The sequence below is a fragment of the Hypanus sabinus genome, chromosome 9 (genome assembly GCF_030144855.1).
Source record: "Hypanus sabinus isolate sHypSab1 chromosome 9, sHypSab1.hap1, whole genome shotgun sequence".
Lineage (NCBI taxonomy): Eukaryota > Metazoa > Chordata > Chondrichthyes > Myliobatiformes > Dasyatidae > Hypanus > Hypanus sabinus.
In genome coordinates, this window is record NC_082714.1 from 36,646,711 (window position 1) to 36,670,013 (window position 23,303).

The 23,303-nt window shown below is 38.8% G+C and overlaps 1 protein-coding gene across 2 annotated transcripts in view; it reads right to left on the minus strand.

The window, feature by feature from the left end:
• card11 (caspase recruitment domain family, member 11) overlaps positions 1 to 23,303 on the minus strand; it is a 305,964-nt gene that overhangs the window by 50,337 nt on the left and 232,324 nt on the right. For both annotated transcript variants that reach the window (XM_059979481.1, XM_059979480.1), the window contains exons 11-15: positions 21,319 to 21,398; positions 12,944 to 13,056; positions 7,189 to 7,256; positions 4,112 to 4,244; positions 2,469 to 2,670 (exon numbers count right to left, since the gene is read on the minus strand). In XM_059979481.1, coding sequence (XP_059835464.1) covers positions 2,469 to 2,670; positions 4,112 to 4,244; positions 7,189 to 7,256; positions 12,944 to 13,056; positions 21,319 to 21,398 — 596 coding nt within the window. The remainder of the gene's footprint in view (positions 1 to 2,468; positions 2,671 to 4,111; positions 4,245 to 7,188; positions 7,257 to 12,943; positions 13,057 to 21,318; positions 21,399 to 23,303) is intronic.

The window sequence follows — 23,303 nt, forward strand, 5'->3', positions numbered from 1 at the left end:
ACACTGGGATCTTTATTTAACCATACTCAGTTTGTACTTTCCCTCACAAGATACTAAACATTAAACTTGCAACAGCTGTGGATCAGTATTTCTATCACTCCACGCAAAAGGTAAACCCAAGAGAAAGAGATCTGTGAGGAACTAACTCAATTCATTTCCATCATTATGTTTAAGAAAATCGACAGGTCTTTGCAAAGGCAATGTGATCTATTGTTGCTATGGCAATAAATATTAAGGTAGAGTTGCCTTAATTTCTCAAAGGGGCTTTCCCCAGGACTAGCAAACTGTGCAGAAGGATTGAACGGAAAATGAGTTTTAATTCCACAGATAAGACTTTCAGCCTCTTAGAAAAAGAGATATATCACCTACCCTATTTTGAATCCTGTCTTTCAAGATTAATTAAGGCCTCTTTGCAAATTCCTAAGCAATAAAAGTACCTTTGCTAAGAGTTAATTCCCATCTAATTAATAATTATAAAGTGAGCTAGAGATAAAATATTTATACTATTAACAATCTTTCTGAAATATACGTGTTTACTTGGAATGAAAAATGTCATAAATCTCATTGGCATGCACAGGATTTTTAGGGTATGAATGAACATACGACAACTAATTATAAACTCTACAATTAACAGTACAAACTCAAACTTAAAAGAGTGAAAGAGAATTGAAAGATTGTATTTAGCAATTTACGCAAAGGTGCGGGTGGACCAAAATTAGGACCTTAACTAAAATACAGCAGTTCCCAATTCCAATCTGAATTTTGGGAGAAATGTCTTTAATCTCAGTGCTTGGAAAAGTGATGCAGATGTCTTTTTATGGGGAAGGCCAGACTGACAAGCCAAATGAAATATGTATCACATGAATTGGGAATTCCCACCGTAATTAAGACCCAACTTTGAACTTTTCATAGAATACAATCTTTTGCAGTTTCCTACTACTCGTATTGAGACCAGTCGCATGTTCTGTGACTCCATTTAAGAACAGTTCTAAAGGAGAATGATACATTTGAAGTAATCTACTTTTTTTCCCAATTAGAGAGTGTATATAATTTTTTAAAGTGTTTATTGTCTAAAATTTTTACTTCCAATTTGCATTTTTAATATTATCAGGATGAATAATTTTAATTTTTTTTGTATTTTTTTTCCAATGTTTGTGAAGTTTTGACAACTGGTAAAATTAAAGGTGTGTTTAGCCAGCTGTCAAAGTATTTGTTGCCAAATACAGCAGGAGGAAAGGCCTCACCAATCAGGAGACATCTTCAAGGACATGTGTTACGGTTTTGGGCAGGTGCAGTAGTAGCTGTAGTCAGGACAGAAATACTCTTCAGTTTAGGAATGTCTCACGGACCTTACAGTTCACAACATTAAGTGAGAACGTAGAACATTCTACAATAGAGAGTACTTTAAATGAATAACATGGTTGCATTTAAAGAGAATGTAGATAGGAATAGGGGAGGAAGAAATGGAAAATTCTGCCAATGTATTTGGTTGAAAGGATTATTGGGCGATGTAGTGTTGTCATTATGGTTGAGATATTAAAGCCAGCATTGTTTCAGTGAAAGCACTGCAGGACGAAAGTGACTTTGCCATCTACCCATTTACCCAACAAGCTTTTCGTGTCATCAGGATGAACTAGTGCACTTCACATATAACGAATCACTTTAAAAGCATAATCACTGTTGTGAGGTGGGTACATACAGGTAGTGAATTTGTACACAGTAAGGTAAATGTAGCAATGAGATGGTCAATATTGAGGGATGAATATGGGTCATAAATTTCTGAGAGCGCCTGCTGTTCTTTAGAAATATAAGGGTACTCAAGTAGATTTAATCTCAAAAGACTGACCCTCTTGTGTTGTAAAATTCTTTTAGTACCATGTTGAAGAATCGGTCCTGTGTAGCTATTCAAGTAGTTCATTCCACAATGCTCTGACATACAGGAACAATGCGCAAACCTCTGAGCCAGGCAGACACCTCGAAGTTCCCAAAAGTGGGTGAGAATTTGTATTAGTTTTAGAAAAAGGATGATCACAGCTCATTTCAAGTGTTTTCTAGCTGAAATAGCTCGAGCCCACTTTATCCAACTCTCAGCTTTGACAGTTTGCTTGTAATATAAATGGTAGGTTTCAAATTACAGTTGTTTATGAACAGATTGGTATCTGGTACTGGATTATGAATAATATCATATATCCATCAGCAAAGATGTAACAGCACGAGAATAAATATTTCCTTATAGTCTCAGTGAACTCAAGAACATCCAGTCATCTGTATAGTTTTCAAAATGCAGTCATATTTTCCATTTCCAAAGCAATCATTGTTCTAAATACTGACACAGGTGTGAATTAGCATTTCCATTAATAAATTCCTCATGTCTCTGTTTCGGCCACAAGAGCACTGTTGGACTGTGTTAGCAGCACTAGGTTTCAAAGCCCGCCTCTTCTCCAATTGTTCAACATAATGATTCCTACCAAAATCATCTGGTGCCCTTCCTTCAATCCTGCCTTCTCGGCCGTGGAGGCTTGCTGTACAGTCTGGATGAAAAGACCTCTCTCATTTCCGCCAACAAAAGAGATTTCTGACACCAACTTGTCACCGTCGAGCGTTGCATGCAGCATTTGTTTCAGAGGGTTACTGATCTGGGAGGCAGAGGTCACAGATGGACGAAAAGGTCTACAGAGATATATTGTGAAAAAGAGAAAATAACCAATCACTCATTCTTATTAGATTATTTCAAATGTAGTTCATAGATCTGAAATTTCTCAGATCATCACCTCTGGGAACTGCTAAACAGAACACGATCTATTTTTATTAATATTAAATACAATTTCCATCTCTTCTACTGTTTTACATAACAAATTATGGCAGTGATGGCAGGAGCTGGAAAGTTACCTCAAGGCAAAAAATGGACAATGCAGATTGGTAGCCAATTGAACACCTTACCTGACATTTTCCATACTGGCATCTGACTAATTAGCAAGTTTACTGTCTCACTGGAATAATGGCATTTCCAAGAATACACTAACACTTTAAATGATACAACAGTCTTAATCATTTTGACATGGAGAGAGTAAAAGTATTGCCAAATGAGCCTGCCTTATTACATCACATTTGTAGCTTTCTTAGAAGAATTTCTCTGATATATTGGCAATGTGCAATAGCAGAGAATGGGTGAAAACAATTCATTTTGCATCTTCCCCTTCATATTTATGGTGAGCTCAATGTAAGTTAAAATTGAGAGAAACTTGGAAGAGGTTAAAAATTGCTGATTCATGATCATACACAATCACATATTATCCCTACTGTACAAGGTGAAAGTTATTTCTAGTGAATTTAATCAGTTCTCAACCAAGACACAAGGGAGATCTGAATTATTGAACTAGATCTTGCTGGAAAGATAATTATGAATAACTGTCAATCAAACTCTCTAGTTTAGAGGTTCAACAAATTTCCACCGATTTCAGATAATAAGTTATTGTCAGATGCGTTTTTAAAATGTAATTTTTAAATTTTGTTCTTACCTCTGTTGTTTTTCTCTTTCTCTTTCTTTATTTCTCTTTCCGTCCCTTATTTGACGCTAATTCACACTATTTCACTGACATAGGCCTACCCCTTCTCTGAGACTAATTTCTTGCCCGCAACAAAATGAATCTCAGGGTAGTATATGGTGACATACAAGTACATTGACAAGAAATTAACTTTGAACTTTGAACTCCTTTAATATTCTGTTTGGGTGAGGAGATGGACACATCAGCCTATTGCTCATCAAGGCTTGCTGTCTTTAATAACCCATTATCATCATGCAATTCCAGCAAATTATAGTGGAAAGATTTTTGAACTGAGAAGCGCGGAAACATTTCTAACTAATGATGTATGCTGCAAGATGCACTGCACCAGCTAAATCTGGCTGGGAATATATTAGTCTATTAAAGATTGACCAATAATTGGGAGATATTGCCAACAATTGCACAGTGTAAACAGAGCTGCTGCTCTTGCTAAACATGAAAATAAATGGAGAAAATGAAAATGGAAAAAATGTTTATGCCCGAGTGCTGCAGTGTGATGTAGATATGCTCAGATTACTTCTGCAAATATATTATTTGTTCACCCTTACCTTTCCAAGGAGAATTTTCTGAATATGGAGTTGACATGATCCAAATCACATGCATCTAATGCTTCAGACTGATAGGAAGATGATGATGAATGGACAGATGGTGGTCCATGGGAGATCCTCTCCTGATATTCATCTGGTTCACAACAAAAGACCAATTAGTTACTGAAAGCATATGGAAAGATGCTGAGGACATAGTGTAGTCGTCCTGTATTTATTCAAGATTGCTATTGCTACTCACACATATCTTCAGGGATACTGGAATCAGTTGAGGTTTCATTTCCTTGCTTTAAATATTCTGAAATTACTTTTCTTTTCAAGATGGTCCCAGAGCATGGCACCTCGTTGCAATCTGCTCCCTGCAGGTCTACTCATTACTTCTATTAAATAATTGTTCTACTATTTTTAATTTAAATTCTCTGCTGCATTGTTACTGTTTTACCTTATTCTGCCTCAATGCACCGTGTCATGATTTGATCCATATGAACAGTATGCAAGGTAAGTTTTCACAGTACCTTGTACATGTGATAATAACGAATCAAAACCGACACCAATGCATCACTGGAATGTATGTACAGAAGGAGTCATTTAACCTTGAGACCCTGTTTCACATTAAATTATATGATGGCTGATCTGTACTTTAACTCTATCAATGCTTATCCCTAGTTTATCATTCTCAGTTTTAACCTCTCAGATCCTTAACCTCCTGACCAATAGACCACAATCAGTAAAGGTAAGTGACAACACCACCTCCTTAGCACTTATACCCCAGAAGGCCATGTTCACGGATTCTCTACCATACACTCTATGCACTCTCAATTGCAGGACCAGTATTTGCTCCATTTATAGGTTTGCAGACAGTATCATTGTACTGGGCTGGATCTCAAACAACAGGAATGAGAACAGGGAGGAGATAGAAAATCTATTGGCACAGTATCAAGACAGCAACCCTTTCCTTGGTGTCTGCAAAACAAAGGAGCTGGTCAGTGACTTCAGGAAACAGGATGGAGTACACGCCCGTCTGTATCAATGGCGCTGAGATGGTGATGGCTGAGAGCTCCAGGTTTCCGGGTATCAATATCACCAGAATTTATCCTGGTCTAGCCACATTGTACCATGGCCAAAAAAACACATCAATGCCTGTACTTGTTTAGAAGACTAAAGAAATTGACTCTTATCAATTTGTACAGATGCACCAGAGAAAGCATTTTATCCGGACGGGTCACTGCCTGGCATGACAACTGCTCTGCTCAAGACTGTATGAAAGTGCAGTGGAGTGTGAACACAACCCAGTGCATCATCGAGACTCCACTGACTCCAAGCAACAAATACAAAATGCTGGAGGAACTCAGCAGGCCAGACAGCATCTATGGAAAAAAGGACAGTTGACATTTTAGCAGGATTATCGAAGGGTTTTGGCTTAAAACATTGACTGTACTCTTTCCCATAGATGCTGCCCGGCCTGCTGAGTTCATCCAGCATTTTGTGTGTGTTGCTCAGATTTACAGTATCTGCAGATTTTCTCTTGCTTGTGATTTGGTTACTCCACTGACTCCAACTACATTTCCCACTGCTTCGTGAAGTCAGCCAAAATAATCAGGGACCCTCTCCCACCCAGATCATTCTCTCTTCTCCCCTCTCCCTTTGGGAAGAACATATAAATTCTTGAACTCACGTACTCCCAGAGTCAGGGACAGCTTCTACCCGGCTATCAAAATCTTGAAAGGACCTCTCATTTGCTAAATTTGAATTCTTGATCTCCATTCTACCTTATTGTGATTCTTGTACTGTATCTGTTTACCTGAACTGCACTTTCCTCTGTAGCTGCTACACTACAGTCGATTTCTGCTTTCTTCCATGTATGGCATGACCAGCTTGGATGGCATGTAAACAAAGTTTTTCCACATTCTCAAGTCAAGTCAACTTTTATTGACATTTCGACCATAACTGCTGGTATAGTGCATAATAAAAATGAGACAACGTTTTTCAGGACCATGATGTTACATGACACAGTACAAAAACTAGACTGAACTACGTAATAAAACAACACAGAGAAAGCTACACTAGACTACATACCTACACTGGACTGCATAAAGTGCACAAAAACAGTGCAGCAATTACAATAAGTAATAAACAGGACAGTAGGGCAGGGTGTCAGTCCAGCCTTTGGATATTGAGGAGTCTGATAGTTTGGGGGAAGAAACTGTTACATAGTCTGGTCATGAGAGCCCAAATGCTTTGGAGCCTTTTCCCAGACAGCAGGGGGGAGAAGAGATTGTATGAGGGGTGCATGGGGTCCTTCATAATGCTGTTTGCTTTGCGGATGCAGTGTGTAGTGTAAATGCCCATGATGGCGGGAAGAGAGACCCCAATGATCTTCTCAGCTGACCTCACTATCAGCTAATTCTCTCAGTACACGTGACAATAGTAAACCAATGTGCCAGTAAACCTGCTTTGGAGGGAGAGGATCCCACAGTACTGTAATACTTTTTATTAAGAGGTGCTAGCTTCCTCCCACAGTCCAGAGACGTACCAGTTGTATTGTACAAGGTTAATTTATCATGGTAAATTGTCCCATGATTAGGCTCGAGTTAAATACGGGGGTTGCTAAGCAATGCGGTTCAAAGGGCTGAAAAGGCCTGTTCTGCGCTGTATCTCAATAAATAAATATTTTTTTCATATCACCGCTATATCCTGGCTCTAATTTTGAGGCTGCTCTGGACTTCACTATAAGACAAATTAATTTCCTTGTATCTATTTCATTATCTTCCTTAATTATAGTAAGTAACTACATTATATCATCTTTCGGAATTGAGGAAATACAAGATGATTTTATGCATTGGTCTGGGCTATTTTGAAGGCATTATACCTTTTCAGGTATCCAGTAACCATAAGTAAATTTAGCATTTCGTAGGATCTATATGAAGATTTATACAACTGCTACGTAACCTTTATTTAAGCGAAATCCCTCAGTGCATGTAGATCATGTATACTCTTTTCACCTTTAATCAATTAACAATGTTTGCCACTAACAGTCTGTACCTTACTAATCAGGATATTTGGAACCAAACTCAACTCACCATCTGTCTCTGTTTGGTTGGTATCAAAGTTGTAGCAGCAGATGCTATCGTCGTCCTCCTCTGTTATACTGTCAGAAACCCAAATATGGTGATGTGTGAGAAAATAGACAAAACTTAGTGGCATCATTGCTAATACAATATTGACAATATCACAAGAAAACTAAAGTCAAACTTATCAGTTCTCTAGAAATTAACTGGCAGAAACCATTCTTTCTTTAACCCCTCCCTGCATCACACTCCTTCCTCGATTACAAGTCAAATTTAAGGTATGTTACAACGTCTTGTTGGTCCTTTCATCATTAAAGCATTCCCGTCTGAAAGTGGTTTGGGCATCCTTGCCACATTGTGCATGTCAACAGTCGACATCTTGTTATTACACCAACATTAAAGATCTCCCTTACAGAAAATGATCAATCAACATGTCTAGACTGCAGAGACCATCAAGAAACCGAATGAAAGGCCAAATCAAAGATTTCCTTTGGTGTTTAATATTACATAGAATATCCTTGTTATTTCTTTTAGTTTGACCAAAATGCAACATTCCATTTGATTACTAGTTCTTACAGAAACATCTGCAAGAAATGATAAAAATACTAATTATTAAGATAGAGAACATTGGAGCACAGTTACTCAGATCAGATTATAAAATTCGTACATATCTATATCAGGATGACAACTCCTTGAATTTTGCTTTCACAGTTTATGAGATCAGCTAATGCTCTAAGCTGGGTCACTTCCTTACTCTTCTGATGACAGACATCCAGGAATGCATTTATAGCTACACAGCTGAAGCCACCCATTCATATTTTCCTGAGACAGCAGCATTTCAAAGCAGAGATGTCTGCAAAAAATGCCAGCAACGTTGCCTGACAGCTGATTTAATTAAACTATCACAATATTTTGCTAAATGCCTATTATGGAGTAAATGTAAAGAGAACATTGCATATTTACACATTTCTTCCCCAATGACAGTAGTTGTGATGGAGTGACAGACAGGCCATCAATCAGGTTACCATTGGTCAGAAGATGTGACATTTCCAATTATTGTGTTAATTAATGGTTGGGGAATGAGAAAAGCTGGAGGAATATCTTGCTGCCACTCACAGTCAGGGTTAACACATTACTAATGTACAGTGAGAGATACTAGAGTTTGTGCAATGACCATTAGGTTAAGCCTCAGTAAGGAAGGAAAGCAAATAAGGGACCAATAAACACTAGATAAAAACTATCTTTGATATTTTTAAACTGTAATTGAAATATTAAAGGTAGCACTTGTAGAAAATTATACAGCCACAAAACGTAGAATTCACAGCATTGTTTCCTCTATAAAAAATACTTTCATTGCTAAATAACAGTATGAATCAGAAATACAAAATGCATTCTGCTATGTTCCGAGTGTAACTCTCTCAGATAGCATGAGAACACGTGTCTAGTTATTAACCCTGGGGAAAGAACCACCAATTAGGTCTCACATTGTTCATATATTAAGTGGCAGAACCAGTGCTGAAAAATATGGTAATAAATTCAACAATCACCTTGTTAGTGAGCCCTTGAAGGCCATTCTCTACCTTGTCACCCATATTTGGCCTCGAGTTAAGTTATAATCTGCAATTCTGTCCAGTTGTCAGCTTGGCTTTTACATTGGTATGGCTCATTTCCTTCCTTAACACTAGAGATTATGCAGATGCTGAAAATTTTCAGCAATATACACAACATGCTAGAGAAACTCAGCGAGTCAGGCAGCGGAGGAGGAGAATAAACAGCTGATATTTTGGGCTGAAACCATTCAACTGGATGGAAAAGAAGGGGTTGTGGCGAGGCCAGAATAAGATGGTGGTGTGAGGGAAGGAGTGCAAGCTAGCAGGTGATAGGCAAGTCCTGATGAAGGGTCTCAGCCCAAAATATTGACTGTTCATTCACCTCCATAGATGCTGCCTGATTTGCTGAGTTCCTCCAGTATTTTTTGTGTCAGTTTCCTTCTTGCCATTGTTAATTTGTCATATTGTGCCAGACCCCTCTGCAGTCCCACCAATCATTCTCATTCCCCTTCCACCTATCCAAAAGCATGCCAAGCCTCAACTTTCTCACAGCTTAAGCTGCCTGACTAAGTTTACAGGATTTGATGGCCCGAGAGGAAGACTTTGAAATAAGACATGAAAAGCCTAAAGCACTAAGCATTCTTGGTTGGGAACATGGCATGAAAGCAGGAACCCTGCCTTTGGTTGCTAGAGCTAAGCACGTGTGTTATATGAAGAAATCCAGACATTCCACAGATAACAACAGTTCCCAATGACTGTTCAGAACCGGAATTTTTTTTTTGTGTTAAGTCAGAAGTAAACAAAAAATGGTGTGGGAGATGACCGCAGAAGCAGCTGTAATGAGAAAGCAAAAAGTCAAATCCATTCGCATACAATCCAGAAGACATCCAGCACAGTGCTCAATCCACCAATTCCTGCTGAAAGTATTGCCTCCACCTCAGAAACATATGGTCTGACCATTTCCAGATCTTTCAGCTGGCCTCATTCTCACCTCTGAAGCTCTGAAGTGAGGATAGCAAAATCCCCCCCCTTCCCCCTATTTGAGACATTTTTCAGGAGCGTTGTAGACAAAGGGCCTGAAACATTGTCGAGGATCCCTACCACCCATCCCACTAACTCTTTGACCCACTACCATCAGGAAGGAGGTACAGAAGCTTCAAGACTAGGACAACCAGACTGTATAACAGCTTCTCCCCTCAGGCTGTGAGACTAAAGATTACCCTGCTACCACTGAAGTCTCATCACTAGGACAGTGAGCTGTTTCCTGTTTACTGGTGCTGCACACTACATGCATTTTCAATTATATTTTATCAATTTATTTATGGTAATATTTTGGTTAATTAGCTGTGTGTGATATATGTTTTGTGGTCTTTAGGTATGATGTTTCATTTGGTTGTATGTATGTGCAGTCAGATAACAACAAACGTGAATCTGAACTTGAACGTTTATTCAAGGAGTTTGAGGTAACTCTATTAACTTCAAGGAAGTCAAATGTCATGATGTCGATACATCACAATACATTTACGTGCGTATAGTGCTAATGACTCAAAGACAAATTGCTCCCCAGGTGGTGCTTACAAACATTTGTATAGGCATTGCAGAGAACAAAAGCAGGAGAGTGACATGAAAAATTACCTGTCTTTCTTCAAATATGCACTAAGGAGAGCAGAAGGGGGTAAAACTAAAACAACAGATGACTTGATGTTCCCTAAGAATATACAGCATTGACCAGAAACAAAATATCACTGCTGTTTTAAAAGATACGAGGTGGCAGTGATTTGATATATTGTTCTTTTCACCCTGGGGATTTGCTGGCTAGATTCTGTTTGAACAAATTATGAATAGTTCCAGTTTAACTAGGTGCTATTAGGCCCACTAGATATAAGCTAGTATTATCAGACTTTTGCTGCACAAGGGGTGTTATACCACACCAGAGCAGGTAGTACATCTGAGTTTAGAGCTGTAGAGTAATAGAGCTGTAAAGTACACAAGCAGGCCCTTCAGCCCTTCTACCTGTGCCATTATATTATTATGACAAGTCCCATTGACTTGCTCCTGGACCACAGTCACCCATATTCCTCCCATCCATGTTCTTACCCAAATTTCTCTTAAATATGGAATCAAACTTGGATCCACCACTTCTGCTGGCAGCTCATTTCACACTCACACCATCCTCTGAGTGAAGAATTTTCCCCTCAGGTTCCCCTTAAATATTTCACCTTCCATCCTTAATCCATTACTTCCATTTCAAATGTCACTTAACCTCAGCGACAGCCTGTTTCCATTTACCCTATCTATACCCCTCATACTTTTGTATACCTTTATCAAATTTCTTCTGATTCTCTTATACTCCAGGGGGAAAAAAAAGTCCTAACCCAGTCAACCTTTTCCTTTAACTCAAGTCAAGTCCTGGCAATATCCATGTAAATTTTCTCTGTACTCTTTCAAACGTATTGATAACTTTCCCTATAAGTGGGTGACCAGAACTTCACACAATACCCCAAATTTGGACTTACCAATATCATATACAAACTCAACATAACATCCCAACTCCTGCACACAGTACACTGATTTATGAAGATCAATGTGCCAAAACTTCTTTTGACCCCCCCACTTGTGATGCCACTTTCAAAGAATTATAGAGCTGGATTCTCAGATGAAAAATAGATTGCTGGAGTTGAGTTCAGTGACTTTGCACAGTAAAGGTTAACATTTTCCATTTCCAATCACAATATTCATTAAAAAAATAAAGAATACATTGCATCATAAATGAGCAGAAATAACTAACAGATCTAACTATGTTTTTCAATATTATAGAGTTAGCAATCAAATAAACATAACATGGTTAAGAGGTGAGAACAAGACAAAAAATGCATTTAAAAACAGACTTTCCTGACACTGAAATCCAGTTTTCTACCAAGCTCCAGTGAAATGTCCTAGTGCATCAAATTTTAAACAACATCAAACGCCTGCAGTGAACAGGCATTTAGCAATAAGTAAAGAGGTCAATTAAAACACATTTCAAGTGATAAATCTGAGGAAAATGTTACTATTTCTTCTATGGCTTTTAGTTATGACACTTGGTTAATGAGAGTATGAAGCTGAGCCAGAATGAAGGGATGCCAATGCTCCCCTGAAGACCAGTCCTTTGGCAACAACTGCCTGTTAAATCCACTTAGACACTGCTCAAAGATGAGGAAAAATATTCCACACTGCAGGCCAACATTTGCACATTGACTAATACTGTCCAGCCATTTGAAAAGAAGTAATTGAATATGCTTGGATGAAGGATCTTTGTGAACAGTGCACAGCAAAGCTGCAATTAAGAAATTAGAACTAAAGGAATCAAGAAGTCAGCATTATTCTTGAAATTAAAATTCTGGGAAAGTAGGCAGAAAGATTAACAGATCTGAGGGAGTGGAGAGGTAGTTGTGGTGTAGAGGGGAGAGATCCACAATTTATAAAGGATTTCCTTTAGCCAGAGGCTGCGAATCTGTGGAATTCATTGCTACAGAAAGCTGTGGAGGCCAATTAAATAGGTATATTTGAAGCGGCAGTTGATAGGTTCTTGATCAGTAAGGGTGTCAAAGGTTACAGAGAGAAGGCAGGAGAATGAGATTGAGAGGGAAAGTAAATCAGCCATGATCAAATGGCAGAGCAAACTCGACGGACCAAAAGGCCTAATTCTACTCCTATGTCACTTGGTCTGATGGAAGTGGAAGTGTTGAATCTAGGAAGTTGAGAAATTAAATAGATTCAGGAGCCTTGAAAGAGAAAAAAATATGCCCAATGATGTAAGGAAAGAAACAACAGAGGAAAATGAAAGAGTACATAAAGAAAATGAAAACAATTTTAGAAAGAATTGAAAATTTCTTGGAACACCATTATTCCTTTAAGATTTGGCATCCTCTATACAGTGTGTTCATGGTCAGACTCATGTCAATACAAGATGATATAATGTTTTGTCAACATCTGCTTAATCTATATTTAGGAGGTTTTGGTGCATACTCAGTTTGTTCCTGACAGAGATATATGAAGCCCATCTTCGTTGTGTTAAATAGCTTTCCTTCTGAATATATACTAAGGGTTTGAACATGGACTGCAATGTAAATGCTATAGAACAAATGCTCATTTAACAGGGTCTACTTGTACAAAAGAACTATCAATATGTGTCAGTATATCACTTGCAATGTAATTAAACATGGCACATTTCGTACTTTCTGTGTGGCATCTCCCGATCTTCCTCCCTGGTCCTCCGTAGAATTGAATCATTACAAGGTGGTTCAGGGGTAGTTGACATCACACTAGGAAATCGAGGTCTCAAAGTTTGCTGTAACACAAAGGACAGAGTCAGGGAACTCTCAGAAATATTTAATCAAAACAAGGATTACTTCTGAAAATCTGAATTGCCTTATTTATATAAGAAATTGTTAGAGATTGCAGAAGTTAAAGAAAACTGGTTAAAGAGGCTTTTCTTTACAATAAGTGCTTAATTTTGGCCAGGGAGTTATCCAAGTATGACCAACAACAATAATTAGCATTTATTGAAATTCTTTAACATGGGAAAACATCTCTGCAAAAAAGATAGTTAAATTAAATAAACCAAGAAGATTTATGCTTTGATGTGCAGCTGGCTTTTTATCAATGCATTAGCTAACCTTAGACAGGTTACCATGTGAGCATGAAAAATGAACTGGTGTTTCCACAATACAGAGAATAAAAATAATTGGTCAACCCTTCCGGCTGAGGCTGTTATACGTTCACTCTTGAATCAAGGTGGTGTACGGACATCCAGTATGAACAGAATAAGGCTCAGCTCTGATGTTTGTGACTGCCAACACTCCCAAGTAGAGATAGTTAAGTAAGTTGAAATGGCTGAGGTGATGCCAGTGCAGTGAAAATATATTGCAGGGACCCAAAGGTAGAATGTAATCACTGGCTATACACACTGGTAGTTTCTTTAACTGTGATCGCTACTGTACAATCCCTATAAGACCATAGGATCAAAAGACACAGGAGAAGAATCAGGCCATTTGGCCAATTGAGTCTGCTCTATCATTCAATTATGGTCGACTTACTTTTCCTCTCAATTTCATTGTCCCCATAAACCTTTGACACTCTTATTAATCAAGAATCTATCAACCATTTTAATTATACCCAAAAACTTGGCCACCGCAAATTCACCACCCTCTGGCCAAAGAAATACATTTTCATCTCTGTTTTAAAGGGACATCCTTCAATTCTAAGGTTTGTCCTCTCATCCTAGAATCTCCCATTCCTCTCCACATCCACTCTATTCAAGCCTTTCAATATGCAGTAGGTTTTATTGAGATCCGCTCCTAGTCTTCTAAACTCCAGCAAGTACAGGCCCAGAGCTATTAATTGCTCCTCATATATTAACCCCTTCATTCCAGGGGTAATTCTCACATACTTCCTCTAGACCCCCTCCAATGCCAGCACATCCTTTCTTCTATTTGAAGCCCAAAACTGCTCACAATACAGCAAACATGGTCTGACCAATCTTTTATATCCTAGTCCTCTCAAAGTGAATACTAACATTACATTCACCTTCTGTACTACTGACTCAACCTGCAAGTTAACCTTTAGGAAGTCCTGGGCTAGGAATCTTAAAACTGTTTGCACCTCCAATTTCTGAATTCACTGCCCATTTAGAATGCTTTCATTTCTTCTACCTACACTATATTCCATCTGACACTTCTTTGCTCATTATTGTAATATGTCCAAGTTTTTCAGCATTCTCCCTGCATCCTCAACATTACCTGCCCTTCCACCTGTCTTCATATCATCTGCAAACTTGGCCACAAAGCCATCAATTTCATCATCCAAGTCATTAACATATAACTTTGACACTGACCCCTGCAGGACACCACTAATTGCCAACAGCCAACCAGAAAAGGCCCCTTTCGTTCTCACTTTTTGTCGTCTGCCAGTCAGTCAACCTTCTATCCATGCTAGCATCTTTCCCATAATACCAAGGGTTCTTATCTTGTTTTGCAGCCTCATGTGTGACACCTTGTCGAAGGCCATCTGCAAATCCAACAAAACAACATCCACTGACTCTACTTTATCCTGCCTGTTACTTCCTCAAAGAATTTCAACTAATTTGTCAGGCAAGATCCCTCCTTTAGAAAATGATGCTGACTTCGGCCTATTTTGCCGTGTGTTTCCAAATACCTGAAAACCTCACCCTTAATCTCAAGGAACGGTCAGCCCAAATGTGGAAAATGAATTAATGCTGAAATATAATTCTGATCACTTCAAATTCTTGAGAATGTGGGATGCCATCAGTAGGATGTCGAATCTTTCCATAACTATACTGGAACTAAACTATACTGCATTTTCTTACACTCAGTGTTGTGACTAATGATTTATGTGAGCAATAATCATCAGGCAAAGCAGCTGGCTTCCAGTTTAGCTTGCAATTCATGGCTTAGGTAATCAACTGAACAGGAAAAGTGTACTCACACATTTGCCTCTTCCATTCCCTGTACTCATTGAATTGTTTTTTCAACTAGTAGTGCCCCGTCTTTCAAATGATATTTAATATGAATAAAATCACCAGGTAAGACATAAGCATTCACCTCACCAATAAAAGAGGACGTGAGTAACAGCTGTGATTTAAATTTATACACACTGTATTCCTTGGAGTAAATAAAATTGCTTTATTTGCTTTGCTTTGGGTTTTACAAACACAAAATAGATGATCAGATTGGTTGCTGTGTGTTTGGTGAAGTCAGCACCATTTAGTTTTGGTCACCATGACAACAGAAGTGCTTGCATTTTGCCGCTTTTATACAGAAGCTCATCTCTTGATATACTGTCTGCTGATAAAACATCACACAGGTGGAAAGGGGAGTTTGACGACAAAACATAGATTGAACCATGCAAATGAAATATCACTGTGTAGGTGCTATTAATTGCTTGACAGGTTCCATTGTTGCTCGTTTTCATGGATTTCGTAGATGGAAGATGTTTTCTTCTAATTTACATAAAGTGGAACAGAAACTAATAGGTAAGTATTGAAAAAAGTCCCGGGCATGCTTGATTCTTCTGTAGTCTGACCGTGCTCACAGGCATTAGGAAAATAAGGCCAGTAATTTTTGAGTATGGAAAACCATTTTGAAAACATTTCTTTTCCTTTACATCTTAGCTGCTGAGAAACTATAGCACACTCTGGGTAGATGTTATATAAAAATGAATTCATCTATCACCTTTTATTTGCTCACTAGTTCTCTTATTTACAGTTAACAAAGTAACTTTTTGAACCGTGGTTACTGTTGTAAGGTGAAAACCTTTTTCTTATTGATTTCCAACTTCCCTCACTTTGAACATTAAATACCCTTTTCATAAGTGTAGACTGTTGTTATTCATTGTTTGTTCTTTTTGGTTCAATATTATGCTTCACTTATTGATGTTTAATCTGTAACACTTCAGAATGTCCAGTGTAAAAAAGGCTTTAACTTCTTAACTCATTTCAACTTCATCTTTGGCTCATTGAAATGAAACTTGCACAAACTTAGACATTTATTTTAGGAGGAGATTGCCTCAAAAATCTTCTTGATTGCTGGCATATGTTGAGTGAGAGATTGAAGGAAATGTTCCTTCATATGGTATCACTTACATTCTTGCTGTCACTCACGCCAAAATGGAAGGCAAAGCTGAGAATTCTCCCAAGAAAATTTCTGATAAATTAATTCTTTCTGTAGCTTAGAGAAATTTTATCTGATTTCTTGTGCTGCTTCCAGGCTTCCTGGAACACACTTGGTTGACTCTAAATAAGCTGCTGAGGCACAGTCCAAAGGCCTGGGCATTGTGAGAAGATGTGAGCTTATGAAAACACACCAATGACTTCTGGGTAAAAATGTGTATCCACCTTCAGTTCCCCTCCCAAAGTAAATGAGAAAATATTGGGTGGATTTTACTTTAGGGTGGGCAATTGCTTTCTCCTGAAGGCAAAGATAGGGACATCACATGGGATAGCCAAATTAACTTTGCCCATGCAATCAGGGAAAAAACAACTCTGACAATTCAGATTTTTTTAGAATACTACAGCACAGAAACAGAACCTTTGGTCCACCTAGTCTGTGCTGATCCATTAATCTGGCTAGTCCCATTGACCTGCACATGGACCATAACCCTCCATACATCTCCCATCTATGTATCTACACAACTTCTCTATTTCCTGAGGAGACTGAGATCCTTTAACATCTGCCGGACGATGCTGAGCATGTTCTGCGAAGCTGTGGTGGCCAGTGCTATCATGTTTGCAGTTGTGTGCTGGGGCAGCAGGCTGAGGGTAGCAGATACCAACAGAATCAACAAACTCATTCGTAAGGCCAGTGATGTTGTGGGGGTGGAACTGGACTGTCTGATATTGGTGTCTGAAAAGAGGATGATGTCCAAGTTGCATGCCATCTTGGACAATGTCTCCCATCCACTCCATAATGTACTGGTTAGGCACAGGAGTACATTCAACCAGAGACTCATTCCACTGAGATGTAACACTGAGCTTCATAGGAAGTCATTCCTACCTGTGGCCATCAAACTCTACAACTCCTCCCTCGGAGTGTCAGACAATAGGCTGGTCCTGGACTTATTTCCACCTGTCATGATTAACTTATATTATTTAATTATTTATGGTTTTATATTGCTTTATTTCTTCACTATTCTTGGTTGGTGTGGCTGTAACGAAACCCAATTTCCCTCGGGATCAATAAAGTATGTCTGTCTGTCCTGTCTAAATTTATCTTAAATGTTGAAATCGACCCTGGATCCACCGCTTGTGCACCTCATTCCAAACTCTCACCATGCTCTGAGTAAAAAAGCTGCCCCCTCATGTTCCCCTTAAATATTCCACCTTTCACCCTTAACCCTTGACCTAGTTCTAGTCTCATCCAACCTCAAAGGAAAAAGCCTGCTTGATTTACCTATCTATACCCCTCATAATTTTGTATACCCATATCAAAACTCCCTTCAATCTTTTACATTTTAGGAAATAAAGTCCTAACCTATAAAACTTTTCCTTACAACTCAGGTCCTCAAGTCCCAGCAACATCCTTGTGAATTTTCTCTGCACTCTTCGATTTTAATTACATCTTTCCTGTAGGTAGGTGACCAAAACTGCATTCTTATACTCCAAATTAGGCCTCACCTATGTCTTATGCAATTTCAACATTACATCCTAATTCCTTTACTCAGTACATTGCTTTATGAAGGCCAATGTGCCAAGAGCTTTCTTTACGACCCTACCTGGATGTGATGCCACTTTCAAAGAATTATGGATTTGTATTCCCAGACCCTTCTGATCTATCACGCTCCTCAGTGCTCTACTGCTCACTGTGCAAGACATACCCTGGTTGGTTCATGCCCAGCAACTGAATCTTCTTAACCAACCTTTCATGTGGGACCTTGTCAAAGACATTGCTAAAGTCCATGTAGACAACATTCACTCTCTTGCCTTCATCAATGTTCCTCATAATTTTCTCAACAATCTCTATAAGATTGGTTAGACATGATTTAGCAAGCACAAGGCCATGTTGATTATCCCTAGTCAGTCCCAGTCTATCCAAATATTTATATATCCAGTCCTTTAGAATACCTTCCAATAACTCTCCTACTACTGATGTCAGTCTCACTGGTCTATAATACACATGCTTATTCTGAGAGTCTTTCTTAAACAATGGAACAACGTTAGCTATCCTCCAATTCTCTGGGACCTTACCCCTGGGTAAGGATGTTTTAAATATCACTGCTAGGGCTCCTGCAATTACTGCCTTAGCCTCCCACAAGGCTCAAGCAACCCCTTAGGGTGGGGATTTGTCTACCCTAATTGTCCTCAAGGCAGCAAACACCTCCTCTGTAAATCTATATAGGGTCCATGATCTTGCTGCTGCATTGCCTCACATCTATAGACACTATGTCCTTCTCCTGAGTAAATACAGATGCAAGACAATCCATTTAAGATCTCCCTCATCTCTTTCATCTCCATGCATAGATGACCCCTTTGATATTTCAGCAGCCCAATTTTGTCTCTTGCTATCCTTTTGCCATTGATATATCTGTGGAATCACTTGGGATTCTCTTTCACCTTGTCTGCTAGGACAACCTCACGAGTTATTTTAGCCCTCCCGATTTCCTTCTTAAGCGTTCTCTTGCATTTCTTATACTTCAAAGTATCTCATTTGTTCCTGCCTGCCTATACCTGGTATGCAGCTCCATTTTTAACCAGGGCCTCAATATCTCTCAAAAAACCGAAACCTGTTAACACTCACTTTTTATTCTGACAGGAGCATACAGACTCTGTTCTCTCAAAATACTTTGAAGGCCTTCCACTTATCAAGTACCCCTTTGCCAGAAAGTAACCTGTCCCAATCCACACTTGCCAGATCCTTTCTAATACCATCAAAATTGGCCGCTCTCCAATTTAGAATCTCAAACCAAGTACCAGACTTTTCGTTTTCAATAATTACCTTGAAACTAATGGCACTATAATCACTTGGTAGAGTGAGAGAAACAGGCCTTTCAGCCCATCTAGTCCATGCCGAGCTATTTAAACTGCCTACTCCCAATGACCTGCACTGGGACCATCTATCCATCCATATACCTGTTCAAACTTCTCTTAGACATTGAAATTGAGCTCACATGCACCACTTGTGCTGGCAGCTTGTTCCACATTTTCACAACCATCTTATTGAAGAAGTTTCCCCTCATGTTCCCTTTAAACTTTTCATCTTTCACCCTTGACCCATAACCTCTGGCTGTAGTTCCACCCAACCTCAGTGGAAAAAGCCCTGCTTGCATTTATCCTATCTATACTACACTTACTTTTGTATAGCTTCATCAAATCTCCTCTCAGTCTTCTACGTTCCAAGGAATAAAGCTCTAACCTACTCAGTCTTTCATTATAACTCATGTCATTTAGACCTGGCATGGGCTGAATGCAAAATGTTCCCCTACACAAATCTCTGTCACCCTATTGCACTCTCTCAAGTTGGCCCTTCTATGTACTAATTTAGGAAACAATCCTGAACACATTTGTCAAACTCTTTCCTACCCAGCCTATTTACAGAATGGGAGTCCCAGTCAAGACGTGGAAAGTTCAAATCACCTACTATCACAACCATATGTTTCTTGCAATGGTGGTCAATAACATAATCGCATTAATGTGGTCATTCATTTTTCAGTTGTACCCTTAAAGCCTCACTAGTCAAGCTCTCCAGTCTGTCATGACTGCCATGACATTTTCTCTGCCTAGTAATGCCACTCCTCCCACTCTACCACATCTAAAACAACAGAACCCTGGATCATCAAGCTGCCAGAGCTAACCCTCCTGCAACCAAATCTTACTAGTGTTTACAATGTCATAATTCCACGTGCTGCTCCATGCCCTAAGTTCATCTGCCTTTCCTACAATATTCCTTGGATTGAATTATATGTAGCTCAGAACATTAGTCCCACCTTGCTTGACCTTTCAATTTTATATGTACAGTAGGCTTAACAACATCTTTCTCCACAACTACTCAACCATCTGCTCCAGTGCTCTGGCTCCCATTCCCCTGCAACTCTCGTTTAAACCCCTCTCTGCAGCACCTACTCGCTTTACTGTCATGCTTTCATATTTCTAGCTAATGTATATTAATTTTTATAGTACTTCTGAGATATTCAAAAGAAACATTCAAAAATGTGTGTGAACTAAAAGAACATTAAGAAAACTTACAATATTTACAAAGCAAAAGAACTCTTTAAAAAATTCTTAAGCACCAGTTTTTTTAAAAAAATCTTAACTAGCAAAAGATTATAAATTCAAAATATATCCTGGAGGCATTTTTAAAAAAATCTTTTTAAATTAACCAACTATTATTAAAGTCTTATTCAGTTGTTTTTTTCTATTAGAACCAATAGGGAAACACTGCTTGCACCTCCTCAAACCTGGCGCAGATCGTCACATAAAGTCTTAGTAAGTAAAGGGTTATTTACTCAGTTCTCCACTCCCCCATTTAGCACCGTGTTGAATTCAGTATTGAATCACAGCTCATAGACCTTTGGTGAATTACCGACAGCAGCTTTGGGATTTCTGCATTTGAACACACTTGCAAAGGACTCCCGAAGCTGCTCTCAGATTTGCAGCGTAGCAACAGCAAATATCAATCGTTTCACTGTCACTACTCTTCAAAAATCCAATCCCGTGTTTTGCCCTCAATTTTTTTTTGATTATTAAGATGGAAAATTTCTCAATTTATTTTACAGGACCAGAATAATTATGAATGCATTAACACACCAGATGTTAAAGTATGCTCAGAGTGGACATTAAAGAGTTGTGAAACAACAAACAATCTGTTAGAGGAACTCAGTGGTTTGAAGTGTATCTGTTGGAGAAGAAAAGGATTGTCAATGTTTCAGCATCACACAAAATTCAACAATTCCTCCCACCTCCCTCCCACCCCCCACGTAGATGCTGCCTGAATTGCTGAATTCTTCCAGAAGATGTTTTTTGATTCGGATTCTAGCTTCTTCAGTCTCTTGTGCCTTCAAATAGTTGTGAAAGTTGTGAATAGTTGTGCAAGTTGCTTACCACTGAACTCAGAGGATCACAGCCATTAATGGAATTAGGAGTTTCCATCTTGGTACTACTGACATCTGACAAATCTTCATCTAAAAAATATTGGAAGGGGAGGAGTTAATTCAAATATCAGTAAGGTGACTCAATATGTAATAAAGTCATCAGTTAGTTAATATGCAGAGAGCATAATGCATAACATGCTATCTTTCCTTTCATCCCAATGTTATCTCATCACTCTACCGATTTTACCAGATACAAAATAAAAATAAATCATGAGAGGCGTTATACAATTTGGGAAGATATCTTTGCAAGTTAAAGTGATTATCTTCATCTCTGTGGGCAGAACAGCTTTCAGTAAATGGGACTGTTTCCCTCAGGTTATGAAACAAAGCTCATCCACATTCTATTTTCTCTTAATAAAACATTGGAAAAAAAACAGCTTCCTAGAAAAGATGTCCTACATGCTTCAGTGGACTCTCCTTATATTTCAAATCAATTACCATAGGCTGAACAAGATGAAGTACAACCATAACATTATGTTTCCCATATTTTGTCACTGAAGTTTTGTAGAATCTCTAAAACAACGTAGGGAGATTACTATCCTTAAGTATATTTAGAAATGACAAAGGTGAAAGGGGCAGTCTATGATGCTTTAAGAGGGATTTTTCAAATACTTCTTTCAATATAATTAAAATATACTGTAGTATGTCAGCCTACAAATACTAAAAACTGTCTTTTTTCTTCTTGCCAAAACTAATGCCCTATTTCAACAGCCCACTCTATAACTAAAATTACCAGCACTTGCCATTTGTTGCATGGAGCTTCACTGAACAATTTGTACTCATTTATTTTCCCACTTGTCTCAAGGTTCTTTGGAAAAGATTCATCTATTTTGATGCTCTAATCTCTGGCTTGCATTGTTATGACTACCATTTAGAATCAGTATGTAAACATTGATAAATTCCAAAGTAGTACACAGCCATGACTGTTTCGAGATTAAATGTCAGTACTTTAGAAATCTGGGCAGAGGCTACAGCACCCAGCTCACTGAAACTTGGTATCTGTCCTTGCTCACTTCTGCCCCATGCTTCCAGGATCTGAGCGTGTCGCAGCCGGCAGGACTCAACATTGAGCTTTCCAATTTTACATAATGAGCTCTTTCTTTCCATTTGTATCAAGATTGGATATTTCTCCAGCCACCCCCCCCCCCCCCCAATACTCACGACCCTTCTCCATCACAAACTTCTGTCCTATTTTTTCAGTTTTATATTCTGTCTGCTGGGAGACCCCAATGGGCTAAATGTTACAACACTATTATACTATTTAACCAACCTATAAAAGCCACATTGTTTAATCCAATCAAAAAAAGTTCTTTTGTTCCACTTGCTCTCCTCCATCGTTTCTGATATATAGATAAGCTTGTTTTTTACTTTCTCAGTTGTGATGTAAGATTGAGGAAGGCTATTAAGGAATACAGCAGGAAATGTATGTAGGCCTACGTTAGTCTCGATAGACCACGGATTTGTGCCTTGGAATGTTTCCAGGGCGCAAGCAAGCCTGGGCAAGGTTTTTTTTATGGAAGACCGGCAGTTGCCCAAGCTGCAAGTCTCTCCATCTTAGAAGGTCAAATGTAAGAAGGAATACAGTCAATGACAAGATTCTGAGAAGCACTGATGTATAGAGAGATGTTGAGGTGCCACCGATGTTGTCCAAGGGAAGGGCATTAGGACCCTTCATTGCAGAGTCATTGCAGAGCAATGTGTGGTTAAGTACCTTGCTCAAGGACACACACACAGCCTCAGCCAAGGATCGAACAAGCGACCTTCAGATCACTAGACGAACGCCTTAACCACTTGGCCACGTGCCAACACTAGCAGGAATTACAGTCAAAGAAATAGCTGATGAGGTTTAATTTGCACAAGTCTGAGGTGTTGCACCTTAGAAGGTCAAATGTAAGATGGAATACAGTCAATGACAAGATCCTGAGAAGCACTGAT